The sequence below is a fragment of the Terrapene carolina genome, unplaced genomic scaffold (genome assembly GCF_002925995.2).
Source record: "Terrapene carolina triunguis isolate 2854851 unplaced genomic scaffold, T_m_triunguis-2.0 Scaffold25, whole genome shotgun sequence".
NCBI lineage: Eukaryota > Metazoa > Chordata > Testudines > Emydidae > Terrapene > Terrapene triunguis.
Genome location: NW_020664376.1, coordinates 4565881 through 4584900, shown reverse-complemented (window position 1 = coordinate 4584900; position 19020 = coordinate 4565881). Strand labels below are relative to the sequence as shown.

Sequence of the window (19020 nt, the reverse complement as noted above, 5' to 3'; positions counted from 1 at the left end):
ACACAGACACAGACACAGACACAGACACAGACACAGACACAGACACACACACACACACACACACACACACACACACGTCTTAGGTCGGTGGATGCACACCACTGACCCAAGGATGGTAGTGTGGACATGCACCACCACAGTAATTACTGCAGTGGCTGTAAATCGATCTAATATAGGTCAGCTTAGGTTTGTAGGATAGACATACCCTATGGTTGTACAGCACCTAGTACAGTGACACTCCAATCCTGATTGGGGCCTTTGAGTGTTGTCATAAAATAAATATTCACTACTACTACTACACATTACTTATTGGCTTTTAAAATCCAATTAAAAAAGAGAGCACTTTTAATTTCACAATCACTGAGACATATTACGAGCAGGGAGCTGGGCTTTTCTCAGTAATAACTTCTGGTTTGTGTCACATCTGTAACATGAAAAGAAAGAACATCTAAATCTATTCTTTGGTATCTTAACTGCAAATTGCTGTTTTGTGTTGAACTTGCTGTGATGTAGATAACGTATGGCTATGCAAATCAACTGGACAGTGTGTACAGACTGAACAAAGCAAATGTAATTTGATTTTTTTTTTAATTAAATATGTTGCAGATCAAGAGGCAGGTATTCAGCTGGTGTAAATCTGCTGGAGTCAGTGGAGCTGTCCATACTACACCAGAGGAGAATCTTACCGCAAACATTTAACTGAAAATTATACTGATTTGTATAGCAAAACTAGTGACTAGTTACATGGCTGCTGCTACAACACTGCAAAAAAACTAGTTAACAGGGTTTTTTCCCACCCCTTAAGGTTACAGTAATACAGATTCAGCGAACACATATCTGGTGTCGGACAGAGAATATTCACTTCATGGTTACATTATCCATTGTAATGACCGCCTTTGGCATCTCTTTACACACCTGGAGGCTGCTGTCAAAGAGGGGACCATGCAGACCCATCAGGCTTTTGGAAAGGAAACAGAGGACTTGTTTCAGGTAATGCAGACTCTGGTCCTTATTTTGTCTTTATGCTACTTGTGCACTGAAGAACAGGAAATCATTATCAAGTTGGAAAAACCATAGGGCCCAGAAAAATTGACTAATGAGAATTGTAGATTGAGCATGTCGTCACACAGATTATCATAATCTAGGAATGTGAATAAACGATCAGAAATGTCTCAAATACCAATATATTTGACTCTTTAAGGCCCTGATCCTGCTCCCATTAAAGTCAATGGCAAAACTCACATTAACTTTAATGGTGCAGGATTGGGCGGTAGGGTGCTGAGGCAATTGGAATGTCACAGTGTAGTTACCAAAACCCAGAATTAATATCTACAACATATGTACTTCATCTCTCCTGAAAGCTTGTCATCCAAAACTGATTTCAGCAGAAGACCAGAAATATTTCAGCATTTTTATAGTGGAATTGAGACAAGATCTGAGCTTAACTTTGCTCCTGACCAGAATCTGCTTTGACACCAAACTTATTCTTCCTTTATCTGAGCATGTCTATAAATCTGCCTTGCATTGATTCAAAGATTTTTCAGAATTCTCCTTCCCTTGAGTCTCCCTCTAAGTATTTGTCTCATTTATTTCTATCTCATGTGCAATTAGGGTCATATGTATCATGCCATTTGTAGCTTTGCAAGGACTGTACAATTTACCTCTTTGCCAATATTCTCTTTGCACTACAAACATCCCACAAAGGCCACTCCCCTGCCATATTTTCTCTCGCATTTTGTGCGCTTGTCACAGAAGGGGGCTGGAGTTGATGGGGGGATGGGGAAGCAGAGGGCATGCAGCAGCATGGGTGGCAGAGGTCCAGGAGCTAATGGATTGTCTGTGTAGAAGAAGCTTGGAGGAGTGTAGGGACTAGGAGTTTCTTTCTGCAAGGTGCTGAGCGCCTCTTGGGAGGTGTTGGACTGCCCTTGATGGGAGAATATTGACTTGAAGACACTGAGCAACCCTGTCAAGTGCTTGCATGAACTTGGGGGATCAGAATACACTTCTTCCCTGTGCACCATGACAGCAGTGGAGATCAGTTGATGCACTCTCATTTCCAGGCTCTAGATTTGAATATCAGGAAGCCAGGGGCAGCTGTTTCCATTGAAAAGCCCTCACGTCTGGAATGTGCTTCCTACATTCACCTGGTACACTGTGCCAAGGTCACACTCTGATAAAGCCCAACCGTTTGCTCAGGTTTCACCCACATTTGAAGGGTAAGACTGAGTCGGTTTACTTTCACATCAGTCAGTTACTCTTGTTCTGTGTGTAACATTTATGTAGTTGTGCTTAGAGGGATGGTGAGAGGCTTTGGCACATTTTTAAAAATCATGGACTATCTCCTCTCACCCAAGAAATTTAGCGTTTTATAAGCATTAGCTAATCAATTCTGTCAGCATCATTTAGGTAAGTATTCCCATTTTACAGTTGCACAAACTGTGGTATACATAGGGTAAGTGACTCAGTTACGGTCTCACAATGAGTATATCTACTAGGCATTTATTTATCTTTATTTCATTTCCCTATGATAGTCTTCCCAAATTCCTCTTTTCCAAACTTCAGGGAATCAGGAATGCTATAGCCAAACTTCTCTCTGCCTCAGGAAGGGAGATTGTATTCCTTCTTAGATGGCCCAGAATTCCATTGCAAACTACCTTCTAGGTTTTCCAAACTCTTTGGGCTTTCTCCACACACTTTAGCTGCCTTTCTCTAGCACAGTGTTTCTCAAACTGGGGTCGCCGCTTGTGTATGGAAAGCCCCTGGCAGGCCGGGCCGGTTTGTTTAGATGCCCCTTTTGCAGGTCCAGCCGATCACGGCTCCCACTGGCCACGGTTCGCCGCTGCAGGCCAATGGGGGCTGCTGGAAGTGGCGGCCAGTAGGTCCCTCGGCCCGCGCCGCTTCCAGCGGCTCCCATTGGCCTGCAGCAGTGAACTGCGGCCAGTGGGAGCTGTGATCGGACGGGGCAGGTAAACAAACCAGTCCGGCCTGTCAGGGGCTTTCCCTACACAAGTGGCGACCCCAGTTTGAGAAACACTGCTCTAGCATGATCAGTAGTCTACTTCCATCTACACTACCATCTTTTCTCTGTGTCTCTTCTCAGTTGAGAGGGTGGAACACGCTCGCTTCTTCAACTGGGTCCATTTTTTCCCCCTCCTTTCGCTCAGCCAGTTAGCCTCTCTGAAATTTCAGATTAATACAAAAATATACTCTACTCTGCTCTGCACTGAAAATCACTGCTGGAGCCCAGGAAAGCAATCTGTTAAGAAGCCATTTCTTTTCTTTATATAACTTCCAGTTACATAATGCCTGCTAAGAAGTTCCTGCTGACAAAGAATTATAGATATAAATAAATGTCAGCATTCAATGAAAACAGTTAGGAAACATAGCAGGAAAAAACAACCCAAAAACAATTTAGATGCAAAGATTCACTCCTTTCTCTCAAAATAAGTTTACAGTATAAACGGACCCCTAGCTCTCTTGAATGGAGCTTAATTATTATATAAATGCATATGCCACAGGTATAACTGGTTAAAGAAAGCATTTTGTTATCCCCTGATGGATTGCCTCTTTCTCTGTGCCATACTGCCCTGGCTCCAGCCAGCAGGGGTGCTCAAGCCGGATTCCCATCCTTATAAAAGAGGGGGCAGTTGGCAGGTCATTTTTTGGAAGGTCTCCAGAACTCTGGAGCTTAGTCCAAAATAATCGGCATTTGGTAACCTTCCTAGCATGCTGGAAAAGAAATTTGTTTGATCAGGTTTTTAGAATGGGCTGAGGGTATGCTTCCCACAATGATGAAGGGGAGGAAAGGACTTGTAGATGGCTGGCTGGCTAGTTCCTATTGAATTGATCATTTAAAATCTGCTTAGATTGAGTTATTAGAGAGACAGGCTGGGTGAGGTAATATCTTTTATTGGACAACTTCAGTTAGTGAAAGAGAGTAGCTTTCGAGCTACACAGAGCTCTTCTTCAGGTCTGGGAAAGGTACTCAGTGTGTCACAGCTAAATACAACGTGTAACAGATGTTAACTACTTAAGCTAAACAATCTATTATAAGAGACCATTCAAAGTGAAGTGAACAGTTAACACTTCTGCAGTCATATGACAAAAAAGGGGGGTTACAAATTGTTGTAATAAGCCAATGACAATTATTAAGACAATGATTTTTCAGGTATAGCAAAGTTATGAATTTAAGCTCCCAGGCTCATGTTTTTCAAGGTATTATGCAGGTCCCTTTTGAGGATGAGGACTGAGAAGTCAGATATGGAGTGATTTGTTCTGTGAAAAGTGTTCACCCACTGGTGTTAATGTGTTTTTTGGCTTTTTTCTGTGTGAGTTTATTTGAGAGTTGGTGATTGTCTGGTTGTTGTTGGGGCATTTAGTGCACTGGTTGAGGTAAACCACATGTTGTGATAGGCATGTGTAGGACCCATGGATGTTGAAAGGTGTGTTGTGGAGGTATTGATCATCGTAGCAATGGAGGTATGTCTGCAGGTTTTACACCTGTTGTTCTGGAAGGGTCTGGTGCCACTTTGAGTTGGTGGGTACTGGTCTACGGGGAGCTTGTTTCTCATGTTTAGTGTGGGTTATAATTGATACCTCCTACGAATTCCAGTGTGTGGTGATAGGTGAGAACTAGGGGTGTGAGGCTAGAGGCTTTTTTTACTTCTGTATTGAAGCAGGTTCTTTTAGGGTATTTGGGTAGTCTCTTCTATGATGCAATCTACTTCCCTGGTGGAATGTCATTATTTGGTGAAGGCATCCTTAAGTGTGCTAAGGTGTGTATCTCGGACTTTCTCCTCGGAGCACTTTCTGTGGTATCTGAGTACCTGGCTGTAGATAACCAATTTCTTGGTGTGTTTGAGGTGATTACTGGATCTGTGAAGGTAAGTGCAGTGATCGTGGGTTTCTTGTGTGTTGCTGTCTGTAGGGTTCCATTGTTGAAGCTGATCGTGGTGTCCAGGAAGTTGATGCAGGTGCAGGAATGTTCTAGAGAGTTGGATGGATGGGTGGTGGTTGCTGAAGTTGTGATGGAAATCTGTGATCAGAAATGTGTTAACTACTTTTGCTAAACAATCTGTTCCAATCTAAATACAATCTTGTATTTAGCTGTGACACTCTGCATACATTTCCCTGACCTGAAGAAGAGCTCTGTGTAACTCGAAGGCTTGTCTCTTTCACCTACAAAACTTAGTCCAATAAAAGATATTACCTCACCCACCTTGTCGCTCTCATATTCTGGGACCAATGCAGCTACTACAACAACAGTAGCAAATACCATAGATTGAGTTATGGTATTAATGGTGTGGTAGAGCACCGAGACCCTTGGATAGGCATCTTTTCAGTTGTTTAAATCACAATAAATTAAGTGCATAAATAAAATCTTTGTATTCTGTTTTTAAGGATTCCTGTTATCACAGTGTGGAGGCAAAGCAGCGTTTCATGACTGCCATGCATAGCATTGCCAAATTGACAGCAAGAGACGTGGCAACATCTTTTGATCTTTCACCGTTTAGATCTGTCTGTGATTTGGGAGGTATTGCTACTAGACTGACTTGTATACAAATTAATGAAATATACGTACATCATAGTTTTAAGAAAATCTAATAAAAAATTACAATTGTTGCTCTCTAACTGGTAAATTTTCTGCTGTTATTAGCTTTGATAGAAAGCTAAAATGAAGTTAAATGGAAGTACACTAGCTTAAAATACTGTTCATTTACTTTGAGTATGGCTGTTAAGTGGGGGAGGGGTTTTCCCCCAGAGAAGCAATGCGGTTCAGTAGCTGGGACTGGGAATTCCATTTCTAGCTCCGCCATTGCCTTACTGTGTGATCTTCACATGTTAATTATGTCAAGATTTTCAGAAATGATTGACGTTTGGATGCCTCTATTTTTGGTGCGAAACTTGAGTTAGTTTAAAGGGGCCTGCTTTACAGAGGGTTTACAGAGCATTTTCTGAAATCCAGGGCCCTTTCAGGTGTCTTATATTGGACACCCAAAATCACTAATCACTATTGAAAATCTTGACCTTGGTCACTTGTAAAATGCTTATCCACCTGTGTAAAGAACTTGGAAAAGCACTATGGAAGTGCTAAATGTTAAACTGATTAAAGCAGGGATTGGCAACCTTTGGCACGCGGCACGCCAGGGTAAGCAGCCTGGCGGGCCGGGCCGGTTTGCTTACCTGCCGCATCTGCAGGTTTGGCCGATCGCAGCTCCCACTGGCCGCAGTTCACCGCTCCAGGCCAATGGGAGCTGCGGGAAGCAGCGCAGGCCGAGGGATGTGTTGGCCGCCGCTTCCCACAGCCCCCATTGGCCTGGAGTGGCGAACCGCGGCCAGTGAGAGCTGCGATCAGCCAAACCTGCGGACACGGCAGGTAAACAAACTGGCCCGGCCTGGCGGGCCGCATGCCAAAGGTTGCCGATCCCTGGATTAGAGTTAAAATTGTAATTGAATTTAGAAAATTTTAAAACTTTCAGACACAAAATCTCAAATTGGATACAAATCCAAGATGCCCCCTACAAGTATTTGGTATTGTTTTGTAGCTTAGCACTGCAATGTTCCAATTCCAGTCCTCAAAGGGATCCAATTGGAGAACCGCCATTCTCCAGGGCACACTGTCTGTAGGAATCAGCATGGAGTTAATGCTATTGCTAGCTCTGCCTGCACCTCCACAGAGAGGGTGTATTATGCAGGCAAAAGACTGCGTAAAAGAGAGTTCCTGAGAGAACTGTGCTGCCCAGGGGGTGGGAGGGTGGACAGCACATAGGGACCAGCACACTCCACGGTTGGAACTGCTTTTACCAGTGAACCTCCACAGAGCTTGGTGCTCCTACTCCTTTCCTTGCATCCTGTGCCCCCCAACAGGAGCACTATTCAAACTATACAAGAATTACCTTGCAGTAATAATAATGCCTAGCTCTGCATCCATAGATTACAAAGGAGGTCAATGTCATTAATCTCAGGGAAACTGAGGCACAGAGACAGTAAGTGACTTGCCCACATAGATCCAGCAGGCTAGTGGGAAAGCCAAGAATAGAACCTAGGTCTCCTTAGTCCCACTCCAGACCTGTGTCCACGAGGCAACACTAGCTCCCATGTCCCCTGTAGAGTCTCTTGGCCACCCCATCCTTAACTTAGTGCCGTTGTAGTCGGGTAAGGTATAATATGAACTTTTAAAATGTCTGCAGATACAAAGGAAAAGGTTCATTTAGTTATTTTTTACTTACTACAGGTTGCACTGGAGTTCTGGCCCATGAGCTAGTACAAAAATACCCAAACCTAAACATAACTGTATTTGACCTTCCAGACGTCATTGCAAATGTCTCTTGCTTTCAGCCTTCAGGACTGCACATAACTCCAGTGATGTTCACAGCAGGTAACTAACTATTAGGCTGCCAATCCTGGTTCACTGTGCAGCATGGCCAGAACACACTGGTCTGCTCCAGCGAAAGTGTAAGCAGAAGCTATGTCTGGGGGCAAACAAGGTTAAGCACAAGGCAGAATCCTCCATGTTGAGTGAAAGTCTTGGGTCCTTGCATGTTCCTTCATTTCCTCATAAGACAGCAGGGTAAAAAGAGACTGGGTGAGAGTGGAAAATAGTGGTGGACTGAGGAGACATGGCTTAAGTGACACCAGTGAGGGGCCTGACTGGACACTCCTCCTGTGTATGCCGTATTAACTTGCTTGAGGATACTTCCATTACCATCACAATTCCATTTCACATCTTGACTCAGGCTTCTACACGGTTCATAAACTTTACAGTATTCTTGACATGAATTGTCCTTCTCTCACCATGTCTTCTGTAACTGCAAATCAAAATATTAGATGTGTAGCACAGTGCATAACCAGTGCTGAAGTCTTTATTCATGACTTCATGTCTTCTTAACTATTGAAACTCCCTTTACTTTGGCTCACCAGTTCTGAGTTCTGAATTCCAGCAAATGTAGGAAGTTGCATACAGAAAAACCTGTCCCCATCACCTCTACTGACTCCCTATTTTTTTCAGGATGCAAGCTCTGGTTCCCCTCCTTGTTTCTAAAACTTTTCATGGACTTGCTAATTGGAGCAGAAGAAAGTTCAAAATCAAATGTACATTAAAACTAAACTGACACTGAAATTATCTTACCTTGCATATTCTGCATCCCTAAACTACATCCAACTATAAATAAACATACATATTCCCCTAAATATCTTTCACTTTGCTTTATAGAATTGTATCATACCAAATATACATTTTCTAACAGGTGACTTCTTCAAAGATAATCTTCCAGAAGCAGATCTTTACATCCTTTCACTAATTCTACATGACTTGAATGATGAAAAGATTCACATATTGTTAAGCAAAATATCAAGTATTTGCAAACCAGGTAAGGGTTTTTCATCTTGTGGGTTTTTTTTTTTAGGGTATGTCTGCACTGGCAAGTTTCTGCGCAACAAGTTATACCACTTTTATTAAAACGCTGTTGCATGTCCACACTGTGCTTCTTGTGACGCTGGAGCGCATCCACATTAGCAGCTCTTGCAACGGCAAAGAGAGCAGTGCATTGTGGTAGCTATCCTACTGGCCGCAAGGTGCTTTGGGAAGGGTTTGCAATGCCTCATGGGGCAGGCACAGCATCACATGATGCAGGTTTCCCAATTCCATTTTCCATGTGCATCCTACTACATTGCCAGCTGCTTTTCAACTGAAGTGGGGAGGGGGAGAGCAGTGTGTGTGTGTGTGTGTGTTGCTTAGCATATTCTGGATGTTATTGGAATAAAAATAATGAAGTGTTCCTGAAATAGGAACCTCACATATGCCCAGAGCCATCCCTAGGGTCCAGCAAATCGAGGCGACCAGCCCCGGGCCTTGTGCTTTGGGGGGGCCCGCGCTTGGTTAGGAGGTGGGTGGGGAGGTGAGGTGGGGGAAAGGCGGGGGGCGAGGAGGAGCTCCCCCCCAACCTTTCTCTCCTCCCAGTGCTTCCTGTCAGCCGGCAGGCCCTGCCGATCAGCACCTCCCCCTCCCTCCCATTTCGCCACGACTGGAGGCGCTGCGGGGGAGGGGAGAGGAGCGAGGGTGCAGCACACTTGGGGGAGAGGGTGGAAGGGTGCAGAAGAGGTGGGGCGGGGGTGGGAAGAGGCGAGGTGGGGGGGGGGCCGGGGGGGGGGGGGGGGGGGGGGGGGGGGCTGGGGGAAGCACCCCCCTGGCAGATAGAAATTCGATGCCTATGTCCCGGGCCCTGCACCCCCTAGGGATGGCTCTGCATATGCTGTACCATACCCTACGTACAATATAAAAATACCAAAGGGAGGAGGGAACTATTTGTAGGACTGAGGGCAAAGGTGATAACCAAATGATAACTGCATTTGCCAGTAGCTTTTCATGTAGGATGGAGAACAGGAGACATAACAAAAAGACCTTGCAAGCAGTGGAGGTAGAGAGCAGTAAGAGAAAACCCAGGCCGCTTGCTTCAAAGGACAGTTTGGAATACCTTGTGGCTAAATGTTGCCGCAAAGAAGTCTCTGTGATTGGCTGATGACATTTATAATGGGAGGCCTTAATGATATCATTAGCTGATAACTTTTACTTCAAGTAGTAACCATGCTGTTTGCTGAATCACCCCTGAAAACCAAAGGGAGGAATGCCTGCCTTCTCGTATGCCTTACTAACTTCCTAATCTAGCAGGAAATGGTCACTATAGAGGCCTTGAACCCTTTTCTATGAAATAGAATTACATCTGGGCTGTATGAAATACTTTAGGACAATTCTCCAACACCTTCATGTTTTATACCTTTAGAATAGTCTCTTGTTAGCTTGAGACAATGTGCTTTGACAGGGGATAAAATAATAGGTTGTTTCACAAATCAGAAAACTCTGAAAGTTCCCTTATCCTCCTAGCATGAAATAACTACCTCTCCACTTCAGGGTGAGAAATGAAAGGGAAATGTTCTCCAGAGGCTCACACAGCAAACTCACTAACACATCAATCTTAGGTACACATCTTCCCCATTTATAATAGCATTTGAACCAACAGCATTGCAGTTTGGAAGCTAAGAATATTTTATTGAACCATTTTTGGTTGTTGTTTTGGAAACACAGGAAGTGCCTTGCTACTGGCAGAAATTGTGCTTGATGAAGAGAAGACACACCCTCCTAGAGCAGTATTACAGTCCCTCAGTATGACTGAAGGCAAGCAGAGAAGTGGCTCGGAGTATAAGCAACTACTGGAGAAATATGGATTCACCAATGTGCAAATTAAGATTACAGGAAACATTTTAGATGCGATTTTGGGCTTTAAGAAAACTTCTGCACATTAGTTTGCACTGCAAGTAAGTGTGGCACTGAGCTTTTGTAACTTAACTTTCATACAACCATCAACCAGCCATAATATGGATTGTTTTGTCAATTGCTTAGGTACAGTATGAACTGTGTATAAAGTTCTCTGGAAAATGGTCGAAAGCTGCAGGAATTTTCTTGCTCCTTAAGCAACTTATTCAGTAGTTACCAATCATTGCATTTGTCTTTACAAAAGTGCACTTTGTACAACTTTGGCAATTTTGGGGTGCTCTTTCCTTTTGCTCATTGGACTTAGTGCTTTGCTCAGAAGCAGAAGAGGGAAACAACCTTGAAATGCATGTTTTTGCAAACAGGAATAAAAAAAAGAAAAAGGTGGGATTTTCAGAAGTGTCTTAGGATCATAGGCAAGTGCCCCTTCGTCACTTAGGTGTCTGTGAAACTCCCACCCATAGCTGTCATGTCACAAGGATCTTTATTACTGTAGACTCAGGTCCTACAGTGACCATAATTTCACTGCAGCCTCTGTAGAGGCTGTCTTACAAGTGAATTGGCCACCCACACTCTCTCAAACTGAGAGCCTGAATGATACCACTCAAATACAGCTGTTCTCGAGAGGAGATTCCATGTGGTAAAGGGTTAGATGGTGACATCCTCTTTCTGTCTTACAGTAACACCTCACTTACTTAAAGTCATCCAGTTAACATTTCGTTGTTACTTGCCGATCAATTTGAGAACATGCTCGTTTAAAGTTGCTCCCCACTATGGCAGTCACCCAGCAAGCTATCAATTGCCGGGCAGTTCAGCTGTCCCTCCCCCACTGCCCTGTGCTGCTCCCGCCCTCTGACTTGGAGCTGCTCCCGGGAGCCTCCTGCTTGCTGTGCAGGGGGAGGGAGGTGTTTGGGGGGGAGAAGAGGGGTGCTAATGTCAGGGTGTTCCCCTCCCCCCACTTCTGCCCCCCATCTCCATAGAGCAGGGTGGGGACAGGACAGGGCTCAGGACAGAGGGAGCTTGCTGGCAGCAGCTGCTGTCTCAACTTGCTGATCTACTTAAAAAGGCAGGGTACTTAGATTGGGGTCAGCATACTTAAAGGGGCAATGCGTGTCTTTCTCACACACACGGTGTGTGTCTCTGTCTCTCTCTGCCATGCTGTCTCCCCTCCCTCCATTCCTGCTGCCTTGTAGAGTGTGAGGCTACATTAACAACGTGTTAACCCTTGAGGGCTCAGCCGAGTGCTAGTTGATCATTTAGCAGTAAGGCATTCCCTGGGAAATATCCCACCCTCTGACTTCACCAAAATTTCCCTGGAACCTAACCCCGCCATTTACATTAATTCTTATGGGGAAATTTGATTCACTTAACATCTTTTCGCTTAAAGTAGCATTTTTCAGGAACATAATTACAACGTTAAGCAAGGAGTTACTGTATTTCCTTATATAAATACTACTGCTCTTCCCTTCTTTCCAACTCCATGCTGATAGAAGAGGAATATAGAAATGCCAGTTTTTCATGCTGTGATTTTTAATTGGAGGGATAAGTATATATTGTATGTTCAGATTATCAATTAATTTGTCACTCTGGTTTTCGCACTATTTCATGTGCTGTTTTTTCTAATAACTCTTCAATAGTGACTTTTTTTCATATAAAATATATTTTGCTAAACCTATAGTGGAACCCCTCCTGCCTGTAAATAAAGCTACTGTTTTTCATCTCTGGGAAGTTGTGCATTTACTGACTGCAGCAGATTTCTATAGCAATATCCCCACTCAGCCAGGACAAAAGAGGAGAGGCTGTACTTACACTCAGCTGCTGACATCAGCAACTTTCAAAGATTTGTTTAGCAAGGGCAAGAATTATATAGTTTTGTCTGGCAGAGTTTGTCTTCTCAAGTGCACCATAAATGTCTGTCATTAACATAATTACTTTTCTCTTTGAGCACTGAGCAGGGTAAAGGGGCCCGGATGAGTTAAATTATCAATGAGGGACATATTTATTACAATATGTTTCAACCATGCAAATTCATCATGAAAATTTGTCACCCTCTACTTACCCATGTTTTCCTATAATAATGATAATTTTTATTTACCTGTAGCAGTTTCTTGCCCGGATGAGTAGAATTTGGTAAGGCTGTATATCCAGCTACTGAAAACTAAAACTAAAAACAAGTTTCTCTCTGTTTTGGTACAAAAAAGGTCTTTTTCTGCTTTTAATTGGTCTGCATTAAAAAAGATAGCATTATTATTTCAACAGATGGAAGTTTTACTGTTTGATTCTGTCTCACCAAGCATGTGACTGATTTACATAAGCTGTAGAACTATCATATTCTACCATACCGTCAAATTAATGTTATGCCCTCTGATTATTGTATACTCACTTATTGTTTTTCAAACTTTTATAGAATACAATTGACTAAAACATAAACTCAGTGTCTTAAACTAGAAAAGCACAACGTTATATACTTACTCCACATTAATCCCTTGAGGTTGGGTGTCTGCATTAACTTTAACTTTGCAAAATTAGTTGGGGGGAGGGGGGGAAGCTTACCTTTTGAAAAGTCCATATAAGACATGCATCTGAAGCAGCTGTTGAAACAAATAACATTCTTTGTGAACCGGGACAGCTAAAATCATTTTCGCTAACTGGTTTTGAATGTCTCACAAAGGGTGGCTAATGAGCTGCAGGAGAATGTGCTTTGCTCAACAGCGGGTGTCTGTGTGCTGTTAGCTTGTCTCCAAACTATTTCAGAGAGATTTGCTGACATGCGGGAAAGATCAATGCTGTATGTCTTTCAGAGAGCAGAGGGGAAAGACATTTGCAACGTTTTCACTTGCTGTTGACAGGCCTATTCCTTCCACTGTCAAGACTCCCACTGAGTTCAGTGGAAGTGTAGCGTGTGCAAGGAATTCAGGGCAGGGCAGGGAGAGGAGTTTATGATCATTTTAAATACTACAGAATTATTGGGAGAGTGATAGACATTCCGAATACTAGACAGACCAATAATCTGATTTTATAAAGGTACAAACATTAATAGGCCGCTTCCCTGGACAAAATTCGTTTCTATTCACTATTGTTATAATGACTGGGTCTTAAAGTTTCCTTATTGAAAAAACTGTCTGAACAATGTTTTAAGTCAAGGATAATTTTGAGCCATTAAAATTAATTATCCAAATCTGCATAATCTTTAATGAGAGATTATTTTGTATCATCCAGATGTCTGAACTGTTGCCAGTACTAAAGTCCACTTGTTCACTACTTGCTGTTTGGTGGTAAGCTGCTTCACAGTAGTAGGAATGCCCATGTTGATATCAGGACCTCCACCCACTGAAATGAATGTAACTGTGTTTGTGTCTGCGTGTCTGATTTCGTATGCATGAGAGGATGTTCATATGAATTCAGTTCACTTATCAGAAGTTCATCCAACACTTTTATTTGAATGTGGGATCATTTACGGATGTCTGTATAAACGGCATAGAGGAAGTCCAGACAAATCAGGTAATGGAACTGTTATGTCTGAGAGACCAAGTAGATCACCAAATGAATGTAAAAAGGTATAAAATATTGGGGATTAAAAGGTCAGTAGACACAGGGAGGGAAATAAGAGAAAAGAGAGCTCAGATGCTCACTCACTGAATGATAAGCTGAGAAGAATCCTTGAGGGCTGGGGGGGATGTAAAACAAAGAGTTTTGTTTGGATTTTTTCCCCCTGACCCAATAGAAAAATGGCAGCCCTAGCACTCTCACTACAGATATTAACCTCTTTCTGTGCCTGGGAGAGCAAAGGGGCTGTGGTGTGGCTCAATATGAGCCCCAAGTGCAGGAGTTTAGGCAGTATTGTCTAAAGGCTGTGCCCCCTCATCCTCTTCTTGGCTGCCAGTTTAGTTTTGGATCAGTTTGTCGTTGTCCTAGGATGGAGCAGGGGGGCTTCCAGGCTCCCTCATTGCATCCCCTGCTGTCTTTCCACCATGATGGGTTGTTAGGAGAGGCACCACCTCCTCCCTGACCTTTCCCATGTCTCCAGCTGTCTTATTGGGGATGGAGTTAAGGACTCCATTTCTGAGGCAAAGTGTTGGGGTTGGTCAACTACAGAGCAGGTTTGTGGCTGCAGCCTAGGCAAGCCCCACCTCCCCCTCCTCATATACTTTCAAGCCTTGCCTGCTGAGAAGCACTCTAGCAATAGCAGCATCCCTGGCCCACAGAACTTTATCAATGGGCCTAAACCTACTACCATGGAAGTCAATGGGAGTTTTGCCATGTTATACTTGAAGTGAGGATTAAATTGGTTGATGGAGGGAGCGGGGGGACACTAGGTAGCAGCAATAACGTCCCTCATTTTTGAAGTACTCCAACCACCAGGAGCTGAAGACTAGGTTCATGGTTCCAATTGAGCCCATTTGATGGAGAGAGAGAGAGAGAATGAGTACAACATTGCCCTTGCACAGAACCAGCCTATTAAAATAAATGAGGATTAGGGGTAATCTGTAACAAGATTAGTTGCCATTCTTAGAAATGAGAACATAATCTGCAGTGGCCCTGACACACAGGTCATCTACTTTTACTTGAAGCATTTATATTGTGCAACACCAGACTTACCTTTTTCTCTTTCCCCCACCCACTGCCCTTCCATTGCAGTCACTGTGTAATATATGGGCCCATTGCTATTTTCCCATGTTCTTATGCTATTCTAAATGGAAGCCCTTGTGTATTATTGCTGCCTTGCTGCAAGAACTTTTAAAATTAATTTTTATAGGGCTATCCTATACATGTCTCTACCTCTGATTTCTCTCTGCAGCTTTCAAAACATACAATGCATGATTCACTGCTGCGTCGCTCCTGTTTTATAGCAATGTAATTTCATTTGAGTTACACCAGTGTAGAATTGGGCTAATGCAAGGACCATTTACAATCATTTCCTCCTGACCTGCAAAGAGATCAAAGAACCTCACCTAGTATTTTCTGCTTCTAGAAGGATAAGGATGACAAGCCTTGAACCCAAGTTAAATTCTGTCTAAGCCTTTCTCGAGAAGGATCGTCGTTCCTACTGTAAAATACTCCTTACCTATAGTTGTCTTTTTTTTCTTTTCTATGCTAATCATCACTTGCTCTCTGTAAGGTATATGGGCATCCTTCCCAGACTGGCCGTGTTTAATTTCCCTGCATATGTTTTGTCCACATTGTGTTCATGGCATTCAGATGTCCCTAATGTTTGAGTGATTTGCTGTAGCATATTAGTTGCCTTGCTATTCATGTTTTCCTTGCAAAGTGTCCAGGGAGGACCCTTCAACTGTTTTAATATAAGGCTGGCGCAGTGGCCTAGAAGTGCTAGCCTTGCTTTGCTCCACATAGCAACACTTGCAGTGTGAGCAGGAGCAGCAGTTCTGCCTGTGCAGGTGGAGGAAAGTTGCTGGGATGGGAGGGGAAAAACATCCTAATACAGAATCTGTATGTATTCAGGTTGTATGACCAAATGAGCATTCACTTATTTCAAAAGGTGTAAATCTGCCTCAGTTATATAAAGCTAAATTCTCTGCTGGTGAGAATTTGGCATGCTGTATGTACACTCTGTAAGGCAGGGTTTGGGACAGAGGACTTTATCCATTCCCAGCCAAAAGGAATTTCATGTCTTCAGCTGATTTATTGTATTATTTATTGAACTCCAGCAATATGCTCAACCCTTGACAGAAAGGGGATTAGGTCCCCATAACCCATACATCAGAGCCCTGGGCAATCCACAAAGAAGCTATATGCCTCTCAAAGCTTCTCACCTGCCAGTAGGAGCCATACTGTCATGAGTGCCTCTGAGGTAATCATCGCAAGGGGCAGAACATAGATATGGGATTTGATTCACTGTTGTCCTGCACCTTGTGCAGGCATTTATATCGGTACAAAATGAGTGTAAAATGTTACCTCTTGGTCTGATTTGTTAGCATTTTACACCCACTTTGCACTGATGTAAATGACTGCACAGGGCAGTGGAGAAGAGCAAGTAAAATTAATGTTCATTTGGTCAGCATTCTCTTACTCTGATATTCCCTACTGGGTGGAAGAGGTAGGAAGATGCAGTGGAAAATAGCATCACCATTGTCTCTTCCCTCTATTCTCACACCTGGGCCTTCCTCACCTCAAAGAACCCTATCCCCAGGGAAGAATTGTGGAGGGGCTTCTGTAGGATTGTCACTTTCTATGTTTGGATAGTGCCTAGTACAATGCTCCCCATCCTTAGTCCTCCAGTTGTCCTCTGAAGATTACTGCAATATAAATGTAAATAATAGGTTTTTTAAGAGACGATAGGGACAGTGAGTGACACTGAGGTTGTTATACTTATAAGACGCACACGGGATCTTTTATAGAGGAGAAGGCAAATATGCCGCATTTATTGAAAATACAACAGTTAGCATATGCTTTACACACACATACACACCAGTTGATGTTTATAGTTACCAGTCTGTTGTAGCCTGAGTCAATCTAATGGCCAGTTAGATTAAGCATGAGTGAGGAGCTGGGCTCTGTCGGTCACGATCCAATGCTTTGCAGGACTGAACCCAAAGTTCCATGGCAAAACACCCCAGCTTTATAGTTGTAAATTCCCATTTGAGTCCATGCATTTTGCAATGTCATCCTGTAATCATTAGTCCTTAAGTGGTGTTAATCTTGGGGTTTTCTGCTGTTATCATTTGATGGTTATTGTCCGGCTTCCCATCGTTATCTCCTAGTTGTTGTCTCGCCTTCGGGGGTGCCTGCCTCACCTCTGAGGTCGTCCATGCTGCTAACATTTTTGGCATCAGATACAATGGATGTTTTCTGATTTGTCTCCTGGTCTTTCCAAGTCTCTCACTTTTTCTTGATCATCTGACATTTGTGATGGCTTTGATACCTCATCTTTTCCTGATGCATGCATTCCTCATTCACACAATCTCTTACAAAAACCTTCAAAGGTATACAGACAGCAGTATTTTATATTCAGCAGAATACAGTGTAAATCAAGCCTTGCTAAATCTTACAACTAAAACAATTCACATTGTGGTTCAGGCCCTCAACATTTTTCTAATCTATTTATCATAGACAATACAAAATCCTGTCTCTTATTTTCTAAACCTTAAAACAAAGAAATATACTTAGAGTGCCTAATTTGTAATACATATAGGAAACCATAGTAGACATTATAATTTATCCTAAAACAAAAGGGTGACCGTAATCAGTCATAAGGATTGTTTTGGTCTGTCATTGCTTTCTGCTATTCAAAAAGGGTGGCTGGCAGGATGAAATCAAATCATACATTAATTCTCATAGTACAATTATAAAATCCTGATCCTAAAGGTGGCATTACCCCTATTTCTTCCGCACAAACACACCCCAACCCAGGTCCACCAGATCTGAGCCCACCTCTCACGGAAACAGAGGTGATCTAGCCCGATGGTATATGTCCCCTGGATCTTGTGAAAGAAAGTGGCATTGTTTTCTCTACAAGGAGCTAATGTATACAGTATGTATATACTCATTTTGGTCTAGTAACTTGAGAGTACATCTGAAATGCAAAATTAGACCACTAGTATTATTTTTTAAGCAATTTTATGTGGCCGTTGTAATTTTTCTTAATTTGATCACAGATTAGTATTATGGGGTTTTTTTGTTTGTTTGTTTAAATTAGGCTGTGGAATTCTGCTGGCTAAAATGGTGTTGGATGATGAGAAGAAAAGAAGGAGCACAGCTTTGCTGCAGTCCTTGAACATGCTTGTCCAGATAGATGGAAAGGAGAGGAATAGCTCCGAATATAGATGTTTACTGGAACACCATGGCTTCACAAATGTAGAAATTAAACTGACAGGAAATGTGTTTTGTTTTCTGCACTAAGAAATAAAGAAATGTTATTTGGCAATAAAAACCAGAATACATCAGCAATCGCATCTGATGATTTTTATTATAGGATTGGTTTCCCATCAACAGCTTATGCAAGAGATATGTGACTTTGGAAGCTTTCTGAAACTACTTCAATAATTGAGAGCGATTATATCCATTCCGAAATGTGAGTAAAATGCCAGAAGCAGGGCTGGCTCCAGGCACCAGTGAAGGAAGCAGGTGCTTGGGGTGGCCAATAGAAAGGGGCGGCATGTCCGGGTCTTCAGTGGCGGGTCCCTCAGTCCCTTTTGGAGGAAGGGACTGACCGCCGAATTGCCGCCGAAGAATGAAGCGGCGTGGTAGAGCTGCCGCCGAAGTGCCGCCCATTGTGGCTTTATCTTTTATTTTATTTTTTTTCTTTGCCGCTTGGGGCAGCAAAAAAGCTGGAGCCAGCCCTGGCCAGAAGCTACCCTCTTCACTTGGCAGCAGTAATGTTCTGTCTTCATTGAATTGCTAGTACTTTTTAAAGTTACCCCATAATCAGAAGACATACCAACAGTCATACAATAATTTTGGCATTGCTAATGAACTACGTTGTTGCTTTGTGTTGTGTAGGCTGGCCTTATTTCTAGACCAGAACATGCTGCCGTTCCCCCCCAACTCTCTCCCTTGGATGTTAGTGCGGCTCTCCATGTTCTTCTTCAAGTGTTTGCTCATGTCAATTCCATTCTAGATGTGTACACACACCCCACCATATTTTTATTTTAAAAACCTAATAAATTCCATACAAAACATATTAGAAGAAGTTTAAGTTGCATGCTTAAGCCTCAGAACGGGTTTTTGTTTTCCTTTTTCGGTGGGGAAGAGGAGTTGGGTGGAAAATGCCAATTTGATTAAATCAAAACTTTTCA

General features: G+C 42.9%; 1 protein-coding gene across 1 annotated transcript in view; it reads left to right on the top strand.

The window, feature by feature from the left end:
• LOC113406321 (probable bifunctional dTTP/UTP pyrophosphatase/methyltransferase protein) overlaps positions 1-18176 on the top strand; it is a 45738-nt gene extending 27562 nt beyond the window's left edge. Inside the window, exons 9-13 of the mRNA XM_026650512.2 lie at positions 806-990; positions 5401-5533; positions 7235-7378; positions 8247-8369; positions 17922-18176. Coding sequence (XP_026506297.1) covers positions 806-990; positions 5401-5533; positions 7235-7378; positions 8247-8369; positions 17922-18124 — 788 coding nt within the window. The 3' untranslated portion in view covers positions 18125-18176. The remainder of the gene's footprint in view (positions 1-805; positions 991-5400; positions 5534-7234; positions 7379-8246; positions 8370-17921) is intronic.
• The last annotated feature ends 844 nt before the right edge of the window (positions 18177-19020 follow it).